Source organism: Anas acuta, chromosome 11 (genome assembly GCF_963932015.1).
Source record: "Anas acuta chromosome 11, bAnaAcu1.1, whole genome shotgun sequence".
In the NCBI taxonomy this organism is placed as follows: domain Eukaryota; kingdom Metazoa; phylum Chordata; class Aves; order Anseriformes; family Anatidae; genus Anas; species Anas acuta.
In genome coordinates this window covers 9,556,288-9,576,010 of record NC_088989.1, presented here as the reverse complement: position 1 = coordinate 9,576,010, position 19,723 = coordinate 9,556,288, and the positions used below count along the sequence as shown (strand labels likewise).

Below are 19,723 nucleotides of genomic sequence, written 5' to 3'. Positions count from 1 at the left end.
ACACTGCGGGACTTTGCAAGACAGGTGACGCTGGAGAACACAGCAGGGCTGGTGGCACTTGGGGACATGGCAAATGATACTAGGGAGTACAGCAAGGCTGGTGGCACTGGGGGACATAGTAGATGACCCTAGGGGACAGGGCAGGGCTGGTGGCACTGGGGGACAGGGCAGGGCTGGTGATACTGAGGGACACGGCAGGTGACACTGGGGGACAGAGCAGGGCTGATGGCACTGGGGGACAGGGCAGATGACATTGGGGACATGTCAGGGCTGGTGGCACTGGGAACACAGTGGGGCTGGTGACACTGGGGCCATGTTAGGTGACACTGGGGCCATGGCAGTGCTGGTGGCCCTGTGGCCAGGCTCTGTCCCCTCAGCAGGCCGCCCCGTTGCCATGGCAACGCCCCGGGGGCCAGGCCCCGCCCTTGTGGGCGTCACCCCGCGATGACGTCACGGCGGGCGCCCGTCTCCATGGCGCCGCGGGGGCGGGGCCGCGGCGCTCTCGTCACGTGACCCCGCCCCCGTTCCCTTCCCCTATGCGCTCCCTCGTCACGTGGGGCCGCCCGCCGGCTTCCGGAAGTGCGTCACGGGGCTCGGGGCCTGTCTCCGGAGCGGGGCCCGCTCGGAACTTCGGTGCCGGCCGCGCGGGGCGGGGCGGAGCGGCGGGGCCGTGAGTGGGGGCGGGGCGGGGCCGGCACCGCCAGCGGGACCGGCAACGGGCAACGGGCAACGGGGAGGGGTGCACGGGGCGGGAGGCGCCGCCTCTCCCCGCCGCCGGCCTCCCCGCTCAGCCCCGCGGCCGCCGGGTGCCGCTCGGTGAGGCGAGGCCGGGAGCAGGCCGCGGGCACCGGGATTGGGGGGGGGGATTGGGGAGCGGGGAGGGGCCGTGCCCGGTGCTGCCCCAGCTCCAGCCCCAGCCTCAGCCCCGGCCCCGGCCGTTACCGGCCCCGTTGGCGGCGGGGAGGCGGCCCCGGTTCCGTGCTCGCGGTGCCGGGACAAAAGGTGCGGGGCGGAGCGGGGCGGGGCGCGGGGAGGCGGCCCCGAGGCCGGGCTGTCCCCGTGTGCGGTGCCCGGGGGGGTTGAGCCTCAGCGCTGAGCTCCCGGTAACGGCAGCGCCAGGAGCCCTGCGCCGAGGGCACCGGGGAGCTGAGCCCCGCTGCTGCCTGCCCGCTGCTCCCGGGGGGTGTCCGCGGTGGGGAGAGCAACCGGGGCTTTGAATGAAGCCCTGAGGCTCCCGCAACAGCCCCGGGCTGCTGCCAGCCCCGTTACACCGGGAGCAGCGAGCGGCTTCCCCAGAAGAGATCCCGCGGTCCCTGCAGCCCCCCTCAGCCCGCGGGGCCCCGCTCGGGGCTGGCTGTCCCCGTCCTGCCTCGCACCCCGCCTCTGGAGGCAGCGGGGCCCGGCCCTGCGGCTGCTTCTGGTTTCCTGCTCCCCTGAGGTTTCCCCCTAGAAACAAAAGCCATCCAGCGGGCACGGCTCGCCCGCGGTTGCGAAGCCTGGCGGAGCGTTCGGCACCCTGGGGATCGTTTTGTCGCTGTCCCGCAGTGACATTAGCGGGGACTAATGCCAGAGGGCCCGGCCCCACGCAGCCCAGCAGCGTTTGCAGCTGCCAGGTCCCTTCTGGCCCCCTGGTGCGGGCAGAACCCGCGGTGCCACTGCCTTACAGCGAGACCCGGTGCCTTCAGGGGGTGATGCTGCTGCTGTCCCGCGTCTGCTCCCTCCCCTCTTTGGGCTGACTGCGGGGTCTCGCTCAGCATCCCCTTCCCGGGTTGTTTCAGGCCACCCTGCTGTGGGGCTTTGGGGCAGTCAGGGGGCACCCAGCACTCGAGCTTTGGGGTTGGTTTGGGGGGTTCTCAGTGGCTGGGACGGGTTGGCCTAAAGAGAAACACTTTGGGAGCAGAACCTGCTGTGGGGCCGGGCTGCCCCAGCCGTGGGAGCGTGCTGTCACCTCCCTCTGGGGGCTGGCGGCTGTGACTCGAGGTTTGTGGCCGCTCGTTGCCACGAGGGTTTCTGGAACACAAACGGCGCTGGGGACACCCCCGAGAGGGGCCGCCAGGTCCGTGCAGGCAGGGGGGGTGACGGGGAACGGCTGCTCCCGCTGCAGGGGAGCCAGGCACAGCTGAGCGGGGCTCAGGGACGCTTTTCCTTCACTCTGCTGCCTCCGTCTCCACGGGGACATCTCGGGGAGGCCGCGGCAGCTCCACTCTGCCCTGAGCACCTGGAACAGAGCAGCCGGGCGCTGGGTGCTGCAGCTCGCAGACCCTGCCGGGGGGGCACGCCCGGCCCTCTCTCCAGGCACGCCGAGCGCGGGTGTCTTGTTTCCAGCCGGGCCCTGCTGGCGCTGTCTGTAAAGCCGGCGGGAGATGAATATGCAAGGTGCTGGTGGGCGGAGGGAGGAGCTCAGGCCGTGCCAGGGAGGTTTGCTTGCCTCTGGCACGGGGGAGAGAGCGGCCCGGGCCTGCTGCTGCTCCCCCCCCCTCCTCGCTTCCTTCTTAGGGCGGTTCTGGTTCTCTCTCCCGTGGCCGGCCTCTCACACGGGCACTGCCTGACCGAAATAGCTGCTGACCTGCCCCGTGCCCCGAGCCAGGCTGTCCCGGCTGACCCCGGGGGCTGGCTTGTATGGTTCGAGGCTCCCTTCACCCCCCTGCTCCCCTGGGTGCTGTTGTGGCAGGAGCCACGAGTGTTAGGATTGTTTTCAGGGTTTGTAACGCCTGCCACATACAGGAGGCTGCTGGTTGTGTGCTGGGGGTTTGGAGGAGCCCTCATTTTGGCAGCAAGTGCTGCAGCAGCTGCGGTGAGGGGGGTGCCTGCGCCCAGAGGGGCTTTCCCTGCAGGTCACATGAGGGCATTGGTCCCGCAGGGCCTGGCACTGGGGCAGGGAGCAGGGTCCTGATGTCATGGGGCCTCCTCTGCCTGCTCCTCCTGCCACGCCTGCTCTCTCCTCTCTTTAGGCCACTAGTTCCTTGCCAGAGAGTTTGACCACAGAGAGTCGCCAAGATAGCTGGGCCAGGAAGAAAACGTCGCACCCCTGACCCAGACTCCATCACCGACCCCGGCGGGCCGTTTGTGTCCTCCAAACGGCTGAAGATGTCCAGTAGCACCAATGCCCCCGGCCAGAGGAGAGTGTCTCGGGGCTTGGACGACGCCACCAACAAGAAGAAGCAGAAGGACCGAGCCAACCAGGAGAGCAAGGAAGGTGAGAGCCCCCGGCGCGATGCTTTCTCGGCCCCCTGGGGTGGGATCCTGCAGCCATCTGCCGGGCTAAGCAGATTTAACTAATCGCTTCCTGTGGCTGCCTGTAACCCTGCCACGGGATCCTCTTTGGCACGGTGTCCTCCCCGGACCTGTAACCTCCTTTCTTTGGGTGCTGCTTAGCCCCGGGGATGTGAGGGAGGTCGGCTCCCTGCTCTCAGTTGAAGCCTGGAGCTGACAGTGACTGTTTCCAGTCGCTGCTTTGGGCTAGGGGGAGCAGCCCGCAGCCCTGTAGGTGCCCTCGCAGCTGGACGTATTCTGCTCCCCAGCCCGGGCGCCACAGACGGGCGCAGAGCCTGCGGGTGGGGCTGTTGCCTCACCTTCACGGCGAGGCGAGGCGCCGAAACGGGCGCTCTGCAGCAGTTCCCTCCCCGGCCGCTGCGTATCCGATGACAAAAAGTGCTCCGGGTGCGGGCTGCTGCGCTGGGCGGGCAGCGCCTGCGGGCAGGAGGCAGCACGGGTTCCTCCTCCAGCAGTGGCCCTGGCAAATGGCTGGGATTCTGTGCCTGCCGCGTTCCGACTGCTGCAGCCTCAAAATAACCCGGTGATTTATAGGGCAAGGTAAAAGAGCGCTTACCCAGCTCTGCTGGAACGCTCCCCAGGGCGAAACCCCAGGGCACTGCGAGCACAGCGCCGCTGCCTCCTCTCGCTGCAGGGGCTGTGCTGCCTCCCGGGGCACCCACACCCGGCGTGGAGGGGCTCCTGCCCTCGTGGGGGCTGTGATGTGGGCTGTGCTGCCTCCATCCGCTTTGTGCAGTGTAACGGGGGCAGGCTGGCTCCACCAGCAGCTGCAGTGGTTGAGGGAGATTTCCTGCTGCTCTGGAGCCTGCCGAGGAGGGCAGCGACAGCCCTGTGGGTGCTCTGGAGTGGAGACCACAGCTCCCGTTGTCACTGGTTGCGTGCTTCAGGACGAGGTGCTGTCACGTTGACACCCTTTGCCTGTCGCAGCACAGTGCCCTGTGCGGGTGGAGCTGACCCTGAGACGCTGCTGGCTCTCAGAGGTAATTCTGCAGAGAGCAGGGATTAAGTGTCAGGTCCTAATCGGGACCTGCTCGGTTCCCCAGCCTGAGCTCAAGGAAGTTTTAGCCCTGGCTGCTGGCAGGCTGCGCAGCAGTGGGAATGTTAAAGTGCAGCTGGGCTGCCAGGTTCTCTCCTTACAGCAGGATGGGTTTGAGCACAACCAAACACCGGGCTCTCTGTGTAGGATCAAGGCAGAGCCTCTCCTCTGTGGCCCAGCAGAGACTTGGCAGGGCTCGCAGCCCAGTTACCACAAGCTCCGCAGCCAGACATGCCTCGAAGCAGCGCTGCCTGCCCGGCGCAGCGAGGTTGTTTTGCTCCCACTGCAGAGAACTGGGGGGCACAGCACCCGTTGTGGGGTCTGGCTTGCTGCGGGCAGGGCTTGGGGCTGTAGGGGAGGTGGAAGGGGCAGAGGAAGGAAACGAGCAGCGCGTGCAGAATGGAAATCCTGGGGAGAGGTCGGGCGCTGTGTGATATTTGGGGTGTCGGAGTGCCAGCCCGTGCTCTGAGGTGCCAGAACAACAGCCCCACCTGCGCTCTGCTTCTCTGCCCACCAGTGTCTCGCCCTGAGCCCGAGCAGGCTGAGACCCCCCAGGAGAGGGACTCGGAGGAGGGTAAGTGGAGGTGTGCGCTGGCTGCCAGTGCATGGCCACTGAGTGCCCTTGCCAAGGGACCTGGAGCTCTCACTTTGTCGTTGCCAGAACTAACCTGAGTGCTCCCTCGCCCCGTGCTCCTAACAGGGTGCAGCCTTCGCAGAGCAGGGCGCGTGTGGTGGGCAGGGCCCTCTGCAAAGGAGAGGCCCCAGGGCACGTGGCAGGCGGCTCCTGGCCCAGGTGTCACGGTGCCCCTGAGCACAGCCCCAGGATATCTTTGTTGCCAGCATCCTCCCGCTGGTCTCTGGGCGGGAAGGTCCCTGGCCACGTCACCCATCAGGTGCTGTTGACTGTTTTTGCCTTGGCTTCACGTCCCCACCTTGAGACGGGCAGAGCAGAGCCCCATCGTGACACAGAAAGTGGAACTAAACCAAATGGAAATGAAGGAAACGTCGGCTTTTTTTTTTGCCTTTGGAGATTTTAGGATGCCACCCGGCCAGCCCTGGAGCCTGGCAGACACCTGATGGGGCTGTGCCTGCAGGGAGGGATGCTGCTGTACTGTTTTTTCCCTGGACAAGATGCTTTTGCCATGCTGGCTGGCCCACCCGTGTTTCAGCCGCATTAACAGCGCCTACCTGGCAGGAGTACAGTGCTCTTGATGATTGCAACTGAGCTGCCCGATTTGCATATGCAAAGGGAAGTGGCAATTTCTGGTTGTGGTCAGAGTCCACTTGAATCCCCCAGAGTAAATTCTGCGGCTTCCTCGTTCCCTGGGAAAGCAGCAATCGCTTTGTAGCTGGCAGGAGCCGCCCCTTCTTCCCAGCCGTTGCGCTGCACGTGACTGGGCCAAGCCTTTCTGCCTTCTGATCTCTCTGGTTCCCACTGGGATTCACCTGACCTGCTGCAACACGTGCTCAGGCCCTCGTTCGTGGCCTGATAAGAGCGGGTTCCAAGTGCCTCGGTTTGTTGGCATGCTCCGTGTCCTCCGTGCTGACCTCCTTCGAGCAGACGTGCGTCCGGGCTCGTGCTCCCCTGCCCAGGTGTGTGCGTGCCGTGGCCTCGTGCCCCGGGCTGGTGTTAACACTTTCCTCCCTCTCGCAGAGCTGCTGCTGGACTGGAAGCAGAACGCTGACGAGATCATTGTCAAGCTGAACTTGGGCAGCGGGGCTCTGAAGGTGGAGGACGTGGATGCCGCTTTCACCGACACCGACTGCGTGGTCAAACTGCCAGGTATGGGCAGCAGAGCAAATATTTTTCCAGCAGGGCTTGGCGTGGCTGCGGGCTGGATGTGGGGCTGCTCCAGGCCAGCATGAAACCTTTCCTTCAGAGGCAATGCCCTGCTGTCAGCTGGCACTGCTTCAGCCAGGCTGATAGGAGAGCAGCGTAAAAGAAGAAGGGTGGAGGGCTGGGGGGCAGGATCTGGCTCCTCTCTGCCAAGCGAACAGGTGCCCGCTGCCGTGCTGCCTGCGGCTGTCCCCTGCTCGCTGGGGAGATCGAGGCGGTGCTGGGTATCCCTTGGAAAAGTGTCTGTGCCCCTGGGGCAGGGAGACACAGGGCCTTCCCTCCGGGAAGGAGGCCAGCCAGATGTACAAAGCAAACCCCAGGGAGCTGGCGTTACCCTGAAGGCTCGTGGGGTGTGGTGGCAGCCTGCCTGCAGCCTCTCTGGCTCTGGGCGAGCGCTCTTCTGGCCCCTGGGGCAGGTGAAAGAGGGCCGTGGGTTGGGTGGACTGCTGCCTGAGGTGCCATCCTTCTTTGACTGCAGATGGGCGCCAGTGGAGCTGTCAGTTCTATGAGGAGATCGAGGGCTCCTGCAGCAAGGTCCAGTGCAAGAAGGGCAACTTCCTGCAGCTGGTGCTTCAGAAGAAGATCCCGCTTCACACCTGGACTTCGCTTCTGGTAAGAGGAGGGGGGAGCTCATCCCTGTGCTGCATGGGGGCGTTAAGCCCACTGCCTCTGTCCCGGGGGGCGGGTGGTGGTGTGCCCCTGGCATGCCCTAGGAAGGGGTGGTGAGGGTCAGGCACTGCAAAGAACAAGAGAGGCACTGCTGCCTGCACATCTCCCCACTGTGCTGCCCTGCTTTTGACAGAAGAGAAGGAAGGATGGATCCAAAGAGCTGGCCAAAGGGGCCATGTGCTGGGAGAATGGGAAGGAGAAGGCTGCTGCTGCAGAGCTGGCCCCAGAAGAGCCCCGGGCTGAAAGCACAGAGCCACCGAGGACCCGGCGGGAGCCCTCCAACCCCAAGCGCGCTCAGGGAAGAAGCGAGGCCCTGGGAGGGAAAAGCCCAGCCAGCCCAGGGACGCAGAGTGGCCCCAGCGCCAAGCGGGCAGTTTACCTCAAAGTGGCTCCAACCGAAGACGAGCCCAATGCCAGAGTCACCGGCAGCGTGGAGCCCAGCAAGGGGCACGGCGGGAGGGCTGGCAGCCGTCGCAACGGCAGAGCCGGCCAGGGCGATGCACCCACGGCCCTGGCTGACCTCGCACCACCACTAGAGAAGGTACCCGAGGGACCTGGCTGATCTGTGCTCCCCCAGCCCTCATGCAGAGGCACGGCCCTGCGGGATGAGATGGGCTCCTGGGCGCCTTGGGTGGTGCTGAGGGCTGCTTTGGGCATGGCTGTGGCGGAGGATGGGGCGAAATAAAGTCCAGGGCCTGGTAACTAACACTGCCCCAGGCAGGGGGAACCTGCAATCGCTGGGCTGAGGCTGTGGAGCTAAGGGGTCCAAGCGGGGCAGGTGGGATGTGTGGGCACGGTGAGGCTGTGCCTGCCTGGCTGGGGCACATGGCAGTGAAGTTGTCTCTTCTTCACCGCTTCCTTTTTCCTCGAAAGGCTGTGGTTTTGGCCAAGGAGACCGTTCCCGTGGAGATGCCACCTCTTGCAGCCACCACAGAGGTGTTCCCCCACCGCGTTGCCACCTGTGTGGAGAAGAGAATCCTGCAGCCGAGCAGCCCCGCCGAGGCCTCGCGGGGCCGGGACTGCGCGTCCGTCCTGGGGGAGAGCTCCAAGGCCATCCCTGCAGCCACCCCTCCCCTGGGCAGGGACAGTGAGAAGAGGGACTGGTCCAAGGACGACGTGGCTCTGGAAGCAGCAGCTGATGGTGAGTGGCTGGAGCCCACGGGTGTCCCTAGGCTGGTCTGGTTGGGAAGGACGTGCTTGCAAGGAGGGTAACCTCTCTCCATGGCTTTCCTTGCTCAGAGCCAGAGCCTATTGTGAACCTGACCTTTGTCAAGAATGACTCGTATGAGAAAGGCAATGACCTGGTGGTGGTGCACGTCTACGTGAAAGAGATTCACAAGGAGACTTCCAAGGTTTTGTTTCGGGAGCAAGACTTCACATTGGTGTTCCAGACGAGGTACGAGCGTGTCTTGGGTTGGCACTAAGCGGATGCAGAGCTCCTGGCTGCAGCCTGGCTGCTCTGTTTGTTCACCTCTTCTCACTTGCTTCTGATTTCTTTGCAGCGACGTAAACTTCCTTCGCCTCCACCCTGGTTGCGGGCCCCACACGGTGTTCCGGTGGCAGGTGAAGCTCAGGTATGGTCCCAAATTTCCAGCCAGCACCGGGGTGAGGGAGCTGAGAGCTGGAGCAGGAACCGGTCCCAGCTGGCCGCTCTGTGCAGGGCACAATCACTTCAGCAGCTGGGCTCGCAGCCACGTTCTGCATTTCTCACACCGTGCTGCACCAGGTGCTCCAGACCTGGGATGGTTGCAGAGAAGGAAAGCCCAGCGCTTCCTTGCCTGCAGTCTGCCCGCAGCCTGATCTGGAGCTCTCGTGGGCAGAGCCAGAGCAGCCTGTGTGGCTCTGCTGGGGTGTCCTGCTAGAGGGGGCACGTGGAGCCGGGCAGAACAGATCTGTTGGGAATGGGGCCCTCTGCGTGCTGTGTGCCTGGGCTTGGGGACGTCTGTCCTGCTTCGTGAAGGCCCCCTTGGGGTTGACACTAGTCAGGAGGCTGTGGCCCTACCCAACAGAGACTTTTTAGCATCTTTGAAGCTGCTGGGGAGTCTGGGGCACTCCTCACTTGCTGCCTGTCTTGCAGGAACCTCATTGAGCCGGACCAGTGCACGTACAACTTCACGGTGTCTCGCATTGATGTCTGTCTGAAGAAACGCCAGAGCCAGCGCTGGGGCGGGCTGGAGGCTCCGGCCACACGAGGTCTGCACCCTGCCTTCTCCTTGAGCTACCTGCCTGCTGGGCGCCTTCCTCACCGCCAGCAGTGCCTGGATGGCACCGGGCCCTCTGGCACGGGGTTGTGGGGAGGGAGAGGGATGAGAGGTGCGGGGCAGGTGGGCCAAGTGCTGGGGAAGGGCACTGCTGCTCCCCTCCCTCACTGGGAAGAGGGGTGGGCGAGAGCCCGCGTGCGTGTGTGAGCATGGGCTGAGCAGCTCAGCCCTGCCGTGGGCAGCCCACGGTGCTGCTAACCACAGGCCCACCCTTCCCCCTTTTTAAGGTGCAGTGGGTGGTGCAAAGGTTGCCATGCCTACAGGCCCTACCCCTCTGGATAAGACCCCCCCGGGCAGTAACCAGCACCCCCTGTCCAGCAAAGAGGAGGCCCGAGCCAGCGACAAAGAGAAGCCACGCGTCGAGGATGGGGGTCTGGATGGTGTGGCAGCCCGTACAGCCCCAGAACACGTGGCGGTGAAGCAAGAGCCTCACATCCCCTCGGTGAGTGGAGCTGTGCCGTGTTTCACCTGGCTGGGGGGGAAGTGGGGGGCCACTCTTCCCTCTTGTCAGAGCCCATCCTCCTCGGTGCTGCTCTGGGGGGCAGCAAACTGTTCTGGAGGAGGAGGTGGCGGTGCTCCTGGCAGAGCTGGCAGAACTGGGGACAGCAGCTGTCCTGGCTGTCCTGATCCTGGTGGGAGGTGGTGTGTGGCTCCGGACCAGCCCTGTCTGTGGGGTGCCTCGGTTAGTCAGGTTCCTGCGGTGTTCCCAAAGACCCCTGGCGCGCAGCACCCTCACACCCAGCTCTGCTTTGACAGCCCAAACCGACCTGCATGGTGCCCCCCATGACGCACAGCCCCGTGAGCACCGAGAGCGTGGAGGACGATGAGGACGAGGACGAGAAGAAGAAGGTGTGCCTGCCCGGCTTCACGGGGCTGGTGAACCTGGGCAACACCTGCTTCATGAACAGCGTCATCCAGTCGCTGTCCAACACCCGGGAGCTGCGCGATTACTTCCACGGTGAGCACACGCCTGGAGCCCAGCAGAGCCCAGCCCCGGGGACAGGACAGCGCAGCCACCCTCGCTCTCCTCCATCTCTTACAGATCGGTCCTTCGAGTCGGAAATCAACTACAACAACCCGCTGGGGACGGGGGGCCGCCTGGCCATCGGCTTTGCCATGCTGCTGCGGGCGCTGTGGAAGGGCACTCACCATGCCTTCCAGCCCTCTAAACTCAAGGTAGGCAGCAAAGCTCCCCAGGAGCTGCCGGCTGCTCCTCAGCTGGGGGTTCCCAGCGCTCCCCTGAGGGCCCCAGGCTGTCCTGGTGCTCTGTGAGCGGGGTGGGTGCAGGTTTTTTTGTACGTGGGGCCAGCAGGGCTGATGGCTGTGCTCCCCCAGGCGATCGTGGCCAGCAAGGCCAGCCAGTTCACTGGCTACGCCCAGCACGATGCTCAGGAGTTCATGGCCTTCCTGCTGGATGGCCTGCACGAGGATCTCAACCGCATCCAGAACAAGCCCTACACAGAGACCGTCGACTCGGATGGGAGGCCCGATGAGGTAAAGATGCACCTGGGAGTGCTGAGTGCTGCACAGCAGCCCCATCCCCTGTGATTTAGGGCAGCGCTGAGCCCTTTCTCCCTGCAGGTGGTAGCTGAGGAGGCTTGGCAGCGACACAAGATGAGGAATGACTCCTTCATTGTGGACCTATTCCAGGGCCAGTACAAATCCAAGCTGGTGTGCCCAGTCTGTTCCAAGGTAGGGCAGCTCTGGAGGCCCTGCCTCTGTCCTGGCTGTGCCTCAGGCTCCAGCCCCCACTCGTAGACCCTCAGAGCACGAGTCACAGGGCAGGGGCAGCTCTCAGGCCTGCTGGGACGGCTGCCCTGCTGATCTCAGCCACAAGCAGCTCCCAGTACTGAGCGTGCTTTCATGCCTGCAGGTGTCCATCACCTTTGACCCCTTCCTGTACCTCCCCGTGCCCCTCCCCCAGAAGCAGAAGGTGCTGACTGTCTACTACTTTGCAAAGGAGCCGCACAAGAAACCTATCAAGGTAAAGGACCCTGACTGTCCTGGGGAGGTAGCCTGAGAGGGCTCTTGGAGGTGCCACAGGTCCTGTGCCAGCGGGCTGAGCCTCGTGCGAAGCCAAGGCCCACGTGCCTTGGTGTGGCATCACTAACGGGGTGCTTTTTTCATGGCAGTTCCTCGTGAGTATCAGCAAGGAGAACTCCAGTGCCATGGAGGTACTTGACTCGGTGGCCCACAGCGTGCGTGTAAAACCAGAGAACCTGCGCCTGGCAGAGGTGAGAGGGCTCCAGCTGGCCAGCAAGCCGTGGGCTGCTCTTGTGGGTGCCCCTGGGTCACCCACAGAAAGCGTTGCCATCAGCAGCCCCTTTTCCACGAGGGGATTTTGTCCACGGGTGGCAGTGTTGTGTGCTGGGTGCTGCCAGGCAGATCCCTGCTCAGCAGGGCAGGGCCACAGCAGCAGCAGGGCAAGCGGTGCCACCCTGGTGGGGTGGTGAGCTGAGCACAGCATCCCTGTGGTGCTGCTGTCCCCACGGTTCACGGGGGGGCTCAGGTCTGTGCCTTCCTGGGGAGAGGGAAGAGCAGGGCGGCCCTCTGAGCACGAGGCAGCCCTCACATGGCTCTGTTCCACTGCTTTCCTGGCAGGTGATCAAGAATCGCTTTCACCGCATGTTCCTGCCGTCCCACTGTCTCGACACGGTCTGCCCCACGGACCTGCTGCTCTGCTTCGAGGTGCTGTCCCCAGAGCTGGCCAAGGAGCGGGTCGTGGAGCTGCAGGTCCAGCAGGTGAGCAGGGGGGGAGGCTGAACGGGATGGGGAGAGTAACAGAAGGGCTTGCACAAAGGGCTGACGTACCAGGGTGACATACCAAGGGCCTGCCGAGCCTGCCTTACCCTGCCCAGGTGCCCTCCCGTGCCCAACAGGGTTCTTTCTCCTGCAGCGTCCGCAGGTACCCAGCGTCCCCGTCGCCAAGTGTGCAGCCTGCCAGAAGAAGCAGCTGTCAGAGGAAGAGAAGCTCAGGCGCTGCACGAGGTGCTACCGAGTCGGTTACTGCAACGTGTGAGTTGGCTGGGTGCCTGGCGGGGAGGCAGGGAGGGTCTCCTGCTCTGATGGGAGAGCTCAACCCACAGGGAGGAGGTGGGATGGGCCCGGCCTTTGGGATGGAGCCAGTCTGGCTCTGAGCGTTCCCCTCACCCCAGCTGCACCCCTCCAGCCTTACTGAGCTCCTGCCGGGCTCACGGGGGCTGTGTGTGTTACAGGGCATGCCAGAAGACACACTGGCCAGACCACAAGGCTTTGTGCCGCCCTGAGAACATCGGTTTCCCCTTCCTCATCAGCGTGCCGGAGTCCCGCCTCACCTACGCCCGCCTGGCCCAGCTGCTGGAGGGCTACGCGAGGTGAGGGGGCAGGGAAGGGGGGGCTGCTCCTGCCTGACCCCCAGCCCAGCCCCGTGCCCGGCCTGCCGTGACCGTCCCCTCCTTGCCCAGGTACTCGGTCAGCGTGTTCCAGCCTCCCTTCCAGCTGGGACGGATGTCACCGGAGCAGGGGCTGCAGCCGCTGCTCCCCGACAAGCCGGAGCCCCTGGCCAAGAGCAGCTGCACAGCCGCCACCTCTGCCCCCGAGCTGGGGGACGGGGACAGGGCGTCCGGCCTCCTCCAGGAGCCCCCGCTCTCGCCGGCCGTGCCCGAGCTGCATCCAGAGCTGGGTGACAGCAGCACCGTCCGCAGCAAGGTCCTGCCAGCCAGGAGTTCCCTGCTGAGCTTGGATTCCGGCTTCTCCGAGCACGTGGAGTCGCAGGGCGACAGCTGCTGCGAGAAGGAGCCGTCCTACGAGAGAGCCCTCAAACCCGAAGGTAAGAGGTGCTGCAGTGCCAACCCTCTCTGTGCCAGGAGCCCGGACGGCCCCCGGGAAAGACAGGGAGCAATTCTCCTTCCCTGCTGTGGTGGGAGGCCGCCCCATCTGTGTTCTCCATGTGGTTTGGTCCGGAGACCCCTGCAGGCATCCTGGAGGCCGTGGGAGCCGTGTTTTGGCGGCGCTGCCCCACCTGGAATGCCTGCCAGCCCACGCTCTGCCCTGCCCTGGCAGAGCCCGTGCGGCACAGCAAAGCCCTGACTTGGGAGGAGGCCGGGCTGTTGCGGGAGAGGGGCGGGGAGGCAGGGGCTGCCAGAGTCCCGTGGGAGGCTGAGCCCCTGGGGGCTGTGAGCGCCTCGTTTTTTCCCTCGTTTCCCTCGCTCTGACTCAGCTGCACGGGAGCAGCCTCTCGCGCTTGGCCGCCCGGCTGTCACGTTTCCAGCCACTCGTCTCAGGATGGCAGCAATGTGCAGAGAAGGGGCAAGGCAGGCAGGCAGAGGAGCGCAGCTTGCCAGGGGCAGGCGCCTGCTAAAAATAGTCAAGGACACTGGGCACGTGGTTGTGTCCCTGCAAGGCCGTAGCATGTGAGGTGGGGGTGGGGGCACTGCGAATTCTTGGCCCCTACGCAGGGCGGGCAGGCAGTGCCACCAAAGATCTGTCCCTGCCTGTCCGCAGCTGCCATCCCTGGGTACCAGCACACTCCAGACTCGCTGAGCGCCCGTGCCACGCAGTTCTACATCAACAAGATCGATGCCGCCAACAAAGAGTACAAGCTGGAAGATAAAGGTGAGCCCAGAGCCCCGGGGAGATCTGATTTCTTCCCTTGTGGCCTCTGGCAGAGAGAGTGGTGGTGGATCTTCCTGGCCAGGGAGCGAGAGGCTCCTGGCCCAGAGAGCTGTTGGTCCCAGGACAATGAAAGCTGTGTCTGGCACGGGAGCTGGTGCCTGCTGCCTGGAAGCTCTTCTCAGGCACAATGCGCCTGTTCCCCTGAGCAAATAAACCCATTCCCCTCAAGCCCCTGCACCCACAGAGGGACAGTGATCTCTGTGGCTTGGTCACCTGTCTGAAGAGATGCTGGTGACGTAGACACTGCTGAGAGCAGTTCTCACACTGGCTGTGGGGCGCTGCCACCCTGGGCTGGGGAACCTGGCAGGGATATTTGTGCCCTCCTGGCCCTGCTGTGTGTTTATCCTATCCATCTGGGCTGGGCAGGGCTGCTCCTAGTCCAGGCAGGGTGGCGTGGCCTGGCCAGGGGGCAGGCGTGTGAGGTGTGCCCCCCCTGACAGGTGACGCCCCCCTGGAGCTGACAGACGACTGCTCCCTGGCCCTGGTGTGGAAGAACAATGAGCGCCTCAAGGAGTTCGTGCTGGTGGAGTCCAAGGAGCTGGAGTGCGTGGAAGACCCGGGCTCAGCCAGCGAGGCGGCGCGGGCTGGCCACTTCACCCTGGAGCAGTGCCTCAACCTCTTCACCAAGCCCGAAGTCCTGGCCCCGGAGGAAGCGTGGTGAGGACGGCGGCGCGGCGCGTTCCAGCCCGCGGGCCCAGGCAGCAGCGGGGGTTTCCCGGGAGCTGCCCGCTCCTGCACGCCCTTTCTCCTGGCAGCCAGGAATGCTGGGCTGCGTGCTGGGGAGGGAGGCCAGGAGCCAGCAGGGAGCCACGCCAGCGCTCCGCGGGGCTGTGCTGGCCTGCCCCTGGCAGGGGGGGCGGAGATGTCCCTCACAGCCCCCCCCGATCCACGCTTGGGGGAGCGTGGCGTGGGGCGCAGACACCCGAGGCTCTCCCCACGTTGGTAACGAGCACACGCTTCCTGCAGGTACTGCCCCAAGTGCAAGCAGCACCGCGAGGCCTCCAAGCAGCTGATGCTGTGGCGCCTGCCCAACGTCCTCATCATCCAGCTCAAGCGCTTCTCCTTCCGCAGCTTTATTTGGAGGGACAAGATCAACGACATGGTGGACTTCCCCGTCCGGTGAGAGCTCGGGGGATGATCTGGGGACGGCGCTGCGGGTGCTGCCCCCCCGCCTGGCCTCTCCCTGACCGTTCCCTCATCCCTCCCTAGGAGCCTGGACCTGAGCAAGTTCTGCATCGGCCGGAAGGGCGAGCAGCAGCTGCCCATGTATGACCTGTACGCTGTGATCAACCACTACGGAGGCATGATCGGCGGGCACTACACGGCGTACGCCCGGCTGCCCAACGACAAGAACAGCCAGCGCAGTGACGTGGGTGAGGATCAGCTGCCCTCGCCGCCCCCCTTTTCCTTCCCCCGCAGCTGGGGCCGCTCTCCTTGCTTAACCCTTCTCTCCTCTCAGGCTGGCGGCTCTTCGATGACAGCACAGTCACCACCGTGGACGAGAGCCAGGTGGTAACCAGATACGCCTACGTCCTCTTCTACCGACGGAGGAACTCTCCTGTGGAGAGACCCCTGCCCGGGCACCCCCCAGACCACCGAGCCGAGCGCACCCCCTCTGCCGAAGCTGCTGCCAGTCAGGTGAGAGCTCGCGTCCCTCCCAGCGCCGATGGAGCCGCAGAGCCTTGAAATGTGCATGCGCCCGCCTGCAGGGCCCCGCGGAGCCCGGCGCAGTCGTGGTTTGGTGCCTGCCTCTCCTTGAGACTGAAGAGCTTGTGCCAGCTGGGCTGTGGGGTCTGACTTGTCCTGTTGCGGCCGTGATTTTGGGACGGGTGCATCCCAAAGGGACGGTGGGAGAGTTGGTTCCAGCCACGGGGCTGGGAGCGCTGGTGGGAGGGCACAGAGCTGTGCTGGGGCATCAGAGCAGGAGGGAGCGGGGCTCTGCGCCGGGGAGGACTGAGAGCAGTTGATCAGGAGCTGGCTGCACCAGGAAGCAGCCTCCTCAGGGCAGGGTGGGGGACGCTTTCTGCTGGGACCCAGCCCAGGGCCACGCTGGGTGCAGAAAAGGCAGCTGCCAGCACCAAGCCAGAGGCCTGCAAGCCTCCGCAAGGTGCTGACGAGAAACCTGCCGGAGCGAGCTGTGCTGCAGGGCGGGCTGGGAGGGGTGGGCACTTCCAGCACGTACCGACGGGGACTGGTTGGACTGTTCTCTGCCGAAATGTCAAAAAAAACAAAGGCCTAGGCTGGGGGTGCAGCGCCTCGCCTGCCTGCCAGGCTCCCCTGGGTCGCTGTGCTGCAGCCCTTCCCACGGTGCTGGCCCCCCGGGGGCTGAGGACAATGCTTGGCTGTGGCACAGCTCAACGCGTGCGCCCCTTGGGGCCTTCTGGACCAGCCCGGGCTGCCGGCACGCAGCTGTGGGTTGGGCAGCTCGGCTCTTCTTCCCAGCTGGGGCCCGGAGCTGCCTGTGGGGCCAGGAGGGGCTGTGAGCGCCCCGGAGCTGCCCCATGAGCTGCGGTCATAGCAAGGCTGCTCCATGCATCCTGCACCAGCCGTGGGAGGCCCCAGCAGTGCCAGGGATCACCGTGTGCCCCGCAGCCCCACGGCCCATTGGATCTCCCCAGGGCCCACTGGATCCCCCCGGGGGCCATCGGGGTGCTGGCAGCGCCGGATCCTGCGCGGTGCTGGCGTGTGTTGGATCTGCTGGGGCTGAGCGGATCCCCGACCCCCCGGGACCACCCGCACCTTCCTGAGTGTCCTCGGAGACCTGCATCCTGATTGGCCGCCCGCGTGATCACCGGCACAGCGAAGGGCTGGGCTGCGATTGGCTGCCTGCAGGAATCCACTGGGAAGCTGGGCAGCGATTGGCTCTGGAGGGATCCCCAGATCCCCACCCGTCAAAGGAGAGCTGGGACTGGTTGTGCCACCGCCGCGCCTCCTACCCCGATCTACGCCCCCACTGGCCGCCACCTGAACAATCCCCTTGGGATCACCACAGCCGGCCTCCGATTGGCTGCTGCCCGCCCCCTCGCCTGCCTGGATCCACCAATAGCAGAGCTCCGACTCCACCGGGATCCAGCCGCCGGCTCCCTGCAGCCCTGCGAAGACGCCGCCCGGCAGCCCCCGGCCGCGCCGCGAGCACCGGCAGCCCCCAGGAGTTGCAGGGGCGGGCGCGACCGCGCTGCATGGGGAGGCGGGGGCTGGTGGGGCACGGGACTGGGCTCGCAGGCAGCCGCCTGCCCCGGGGGATGGCGAGGGGTGTTGCCCGTTGTGTTCTGCAAGTGCTGACGCAGGTTTCCACATCGCAGGCTTCTCTGATCTGGCAGGAACTGGAGGCTGAAGAACAAGAGCTGCAGCTCGAGGCTCCCCAAAGGCCTGCAAGAAACTCCTGGAGGCCCCGTGGCCAGAAGAGGAGTCCGGGCACCCCCCAGCACCCGGACGAAGGCTGCGTCAGATACTTCGTCCTAGCCACCACGGCCGCAATCGTGGCTCTCTTCCTCAACATGTTCTACCCGCTCATTTACCAGACCCGCTGGAGATAGGCACGGGCACGTAGCCAGCTGCAGGAGCAGGGCCGCCGGGGCACGCGCCGTGCCAGGACACCGCGCAACGAAGACGTCAGGCGGCAGGACAGAGCCCTCCGGGAAGGACTCGCCCGCTGAGGGCACCATCGGGCCTCGCCGAGGGAAGCATGGGGCCGTCGGCTCCTGCCTGTCGGCTCTGGCATCTCCCGTGCCAGCTGGCACGGCCGCCTGGCTGGCCCGCAGCCGTGCCAAGGCACAGCCCGGAACCAGGATCCCCTCAGCCCTCCCTCGCCCTGGCTGCCTGCTCGGAGCAGGGCTGGCCCCACGGCTACGTGCCGCTCAGGAAGGGACAGTGCCGCTGCCCCGGGGAACGCCGCCTGTCTCCGCTCACTCCTGGGAACGAGCAGTGCCCTGCCCCGAGGCTGCTGCGAGGACAGGATGCCCTGACACGCTCCATGGTCCAGCTGCGCGTGCCGCTGCGCTGCTTCAGGAGCCTCGTGTTCTCCAGAGCTGGCACGAGATGTGTCCCCCGGGCCACAGTTGTCCCTTGTGCTGGGACAGGATGGGCTCGTCACCAAGGGCTTATGAACTTCCCTGCTCACCCGGAGAGCTCAGCAGCACCCAGGCAGCCCTGGGGGAGCCTGGCACACGGCGCTGGGACACCTGTGGCAAGCACGGACCTGCGGGGGCTGCACCTGCCTGCGTCCGGGGGGGGCTGGGTCTCTGCTGTGTGCCCTGGCGTGGGGCTGGGGGCAGCACCTCGGTTCTGAGGGCTCTGTGCTGCGGGAGAGGTGCGGGGCCAGGGCCGGCAGGTAGGGCCCAGGCTGCAGGAGGGCGGTGTCTCAGGGCGGTGCTGGCAGCGTCGCTCTCCTGCATGCTGGGGGGGTGTTAATAAAGGCAGGTTTTCCAAAGAGACGTGGCCCCCCTCTCCTGTCTCATGGCAACCCGGCTCCAGGCACGGGCTCTGTACCGCACCCTACCCAGTGCCTGCACCCTCCCTGTGCTCGTTTCCCTCTCCAGCCCCCGGTGCTGGCCCCGTGGCCCCAGCCCGTGCAGGAGCCCTGCCCTAGGCTCTGCTGGGTGCAGCAGGCTCCGGGCACAGCCCTACCTGCTCCTGCCGTGGGGCCCTGCCTGTGGGGCAGCAGCTGCAGCACGTGCAGGGCGCTGGGGGGCCGGCGGCGCGCTGTCCCACGGGGCTGGGACAAGGGCTGCAGCGCCGGCGGTGTCTGACATTGAGACGTGTTGCCCTTGGCTGAGCGGTGCTCGGGCGTGTTTGGGTTTGAGAGGTGACTTCAGAGCCCTGTGACTTCCTTTTCCGTCTCCGCTGCTGTCCTGGCGGCAGTGCCCTTGGCTGTCTCAGGAAGGATGCTCAGCAGGAGCACGCTTCTCCGGGACTTCTGCCTGGGGCCCCTTCCTCACAGGGCAGGGGGGGGCCCCCCGGCTCCCCCCTCCTCAGCCCCACGCCCCTCCTGCAGCTCCCCACGCGCGGGTCCCAGCGCGGGGAGCGCTGCGCTCAGGAACTGCTTGTCCTGGAACAGTCGCCTCATTGTCTGCTGCCCCGCGGCCCGTGGCTTCCCCCGCGCGCCCACGGCGTTGGCCTCGTGGGGCTGAGTCAGCGCCCGGCGCCTCTGGGGTGACCTCTGCTCCTGCTGGGGCTGCAGCCCGGGGCTCGGGGCCCGCTGCCTGCACCTGCCTGCCTCCAGGTGGGGGTCCCGGCTCTGGACACCCCCCTGGAGCCCTGCACTGCATGTGAGACCCAGGCAGGGGTCAGCGCCCACCCCCTGGCTCACTGCTGCTGGCCCTGTGCCGTGCTGGGACGCTGTTCCACCCAGCCCACGCCGCGGTAGCCCGGGGGCAGCGGTGCTGGACAGGGCGAGGCAGCAGCAGCGGGGCTGGGCTGAGCGTGCCGCAGCCTGGCTCTCCTCGCTCGGGCAGGTCTCCGGGGCTGCTCCGGGCTCGCTGCCTTCCCCCCTGCCCTGCTGCACCCAGGAGCCGCTCTGCAGGGCCTTGGCCGGGAGCGAGGTGGGAGGAGAGGGGCAGGCAGCGCCGCGCTCTCCAACTCACGGCCACCTTCTGCTTGCAGGGACTGACCCCGGTGCCGTTCGGATCCGGCCTGGCCCCCGAAGGAGCCCCGGCGCTGGCCGCGGAAGGCCTCCCCGAGCGCTTTGCCAGCCCCGCCGAGCACCCGGCCCCCTCCTACAGCAGCATGGAAGAAGTCGACTAGGGCGTCGCGGGCACCCACCCCGGGGGGTGCGGGCCGGGCTGGGCACCGGGGAGGAGGAGGGGGGGCGGGCGGGGGTCGGGGCTTGTCCTGCTCTCATTAAACTCGCTGAACTCCGCTTGCCTCCGCTGCCTGCTGCGTGGCCTCGGGGACTGTCACCATGCTGCCCTATGGCCCCTGGGGTGCTGCGGCACCTGCTGCTCCCCCGTGCTCCTCACAGCCCAGGGTGTCTGGTGTGCCTCGTGTCCCCTGGTG

At 65.9% G+C, this 19,723-nt stretch overlaps 1 protein-coding gene across 10 annotated transcripts; it reads left to right on the top strand.

Moving 5' to 3' along the window:
• Positions 1-511: 511 nt before the first annotated feature.
• USP19 (ubiquitin specific peptidase 19) lies at positions 512-19,585 on the top strand. 10 transcript variants are annotated; one of them, XM_068693984.1, is made up of 27 exons: positions 512-670; positions 2,952-3,196; positions 4,827-4,883; positions 5,964-6,092; positions 6,625-6,758; positions 6,949-7,356; positions 7,689-7,956; positions 8,055-8,211; positions 8,318-8,389; positions 8,893-9,008; positions 9,304-9,518; positions 9,833-10,034; positions 10,119-10,252; positions 10,412-10,570; positions 10,658-10,768; positions 10,950-11,060; positions 11,209-11,310; positions 11,678-11,818; positions 11,973-12,091; positions 12,292-12,429; positions 12,520-12,884; positions 13,559-13,669; positions 14,170-14,386; positions 14,696-14,848; positions 14,939-15,102; positions 15,189-15,367; positions 19,331-19,585. In XM_068693984.1, exons 2-27 carry the CDS (start codon positions 3,088-3,090, stop codon positions 19,469-19,471), a joined length of 4,212 nt encoding a protein of 1,403 aa, XP_068550085.1. In that variant the 5' UTR covers positions 512-670; positions 2,952-3,087; the 3' UTR covers positions 19,472-19,585. The 10 variants fall into 10 exon arrangements, with proteins under 10 accessions (XP_068550085.1, XP_068550081.1, XP_068550082.1 ...); XM_068693980.1 differs by lacking the exon at positions 19,331-19,585 and adding an exon at positions 17,032-18,253 and having other exon boundaries at positions 6,952-7,356; XM_068693981.1 differs by lacking the exon at positions 19,331-19,585 and adding an exon at positions 17,032-18,253 and having other exon boundaries at positions 9,310-9,518.
• The last annotated feature ends 138 nt before the right edge of the window (positions 19,586-19,723 follow it).

Excerpts from the sequence above, each read along its gene's own strand:
- USP19 (XM_068693978.1), top strand. The coding sequence starts at position 3,088 with ATGTCCAGTAGCACCAATGCCCCCGGCCAGAGGAGAGTGTCTCGGGGC. Across the intron at positions 11,819-11,972 it reads TGGAGCTGCAGGTCCAGCAG|CGTCCGCAGGTACCCAGCGT; the intron begins GTGAGCAGGGGG and ends TTTCTCCTGCAG. Across the intron at positions 15,103-15,188 it reads CAGCCAGCGCAGTGACGTGG|GCTGGCGGCTCTTCGATGAC; the intron begins GTGAGGATCAGC and ends CTCTCCTCTCAG.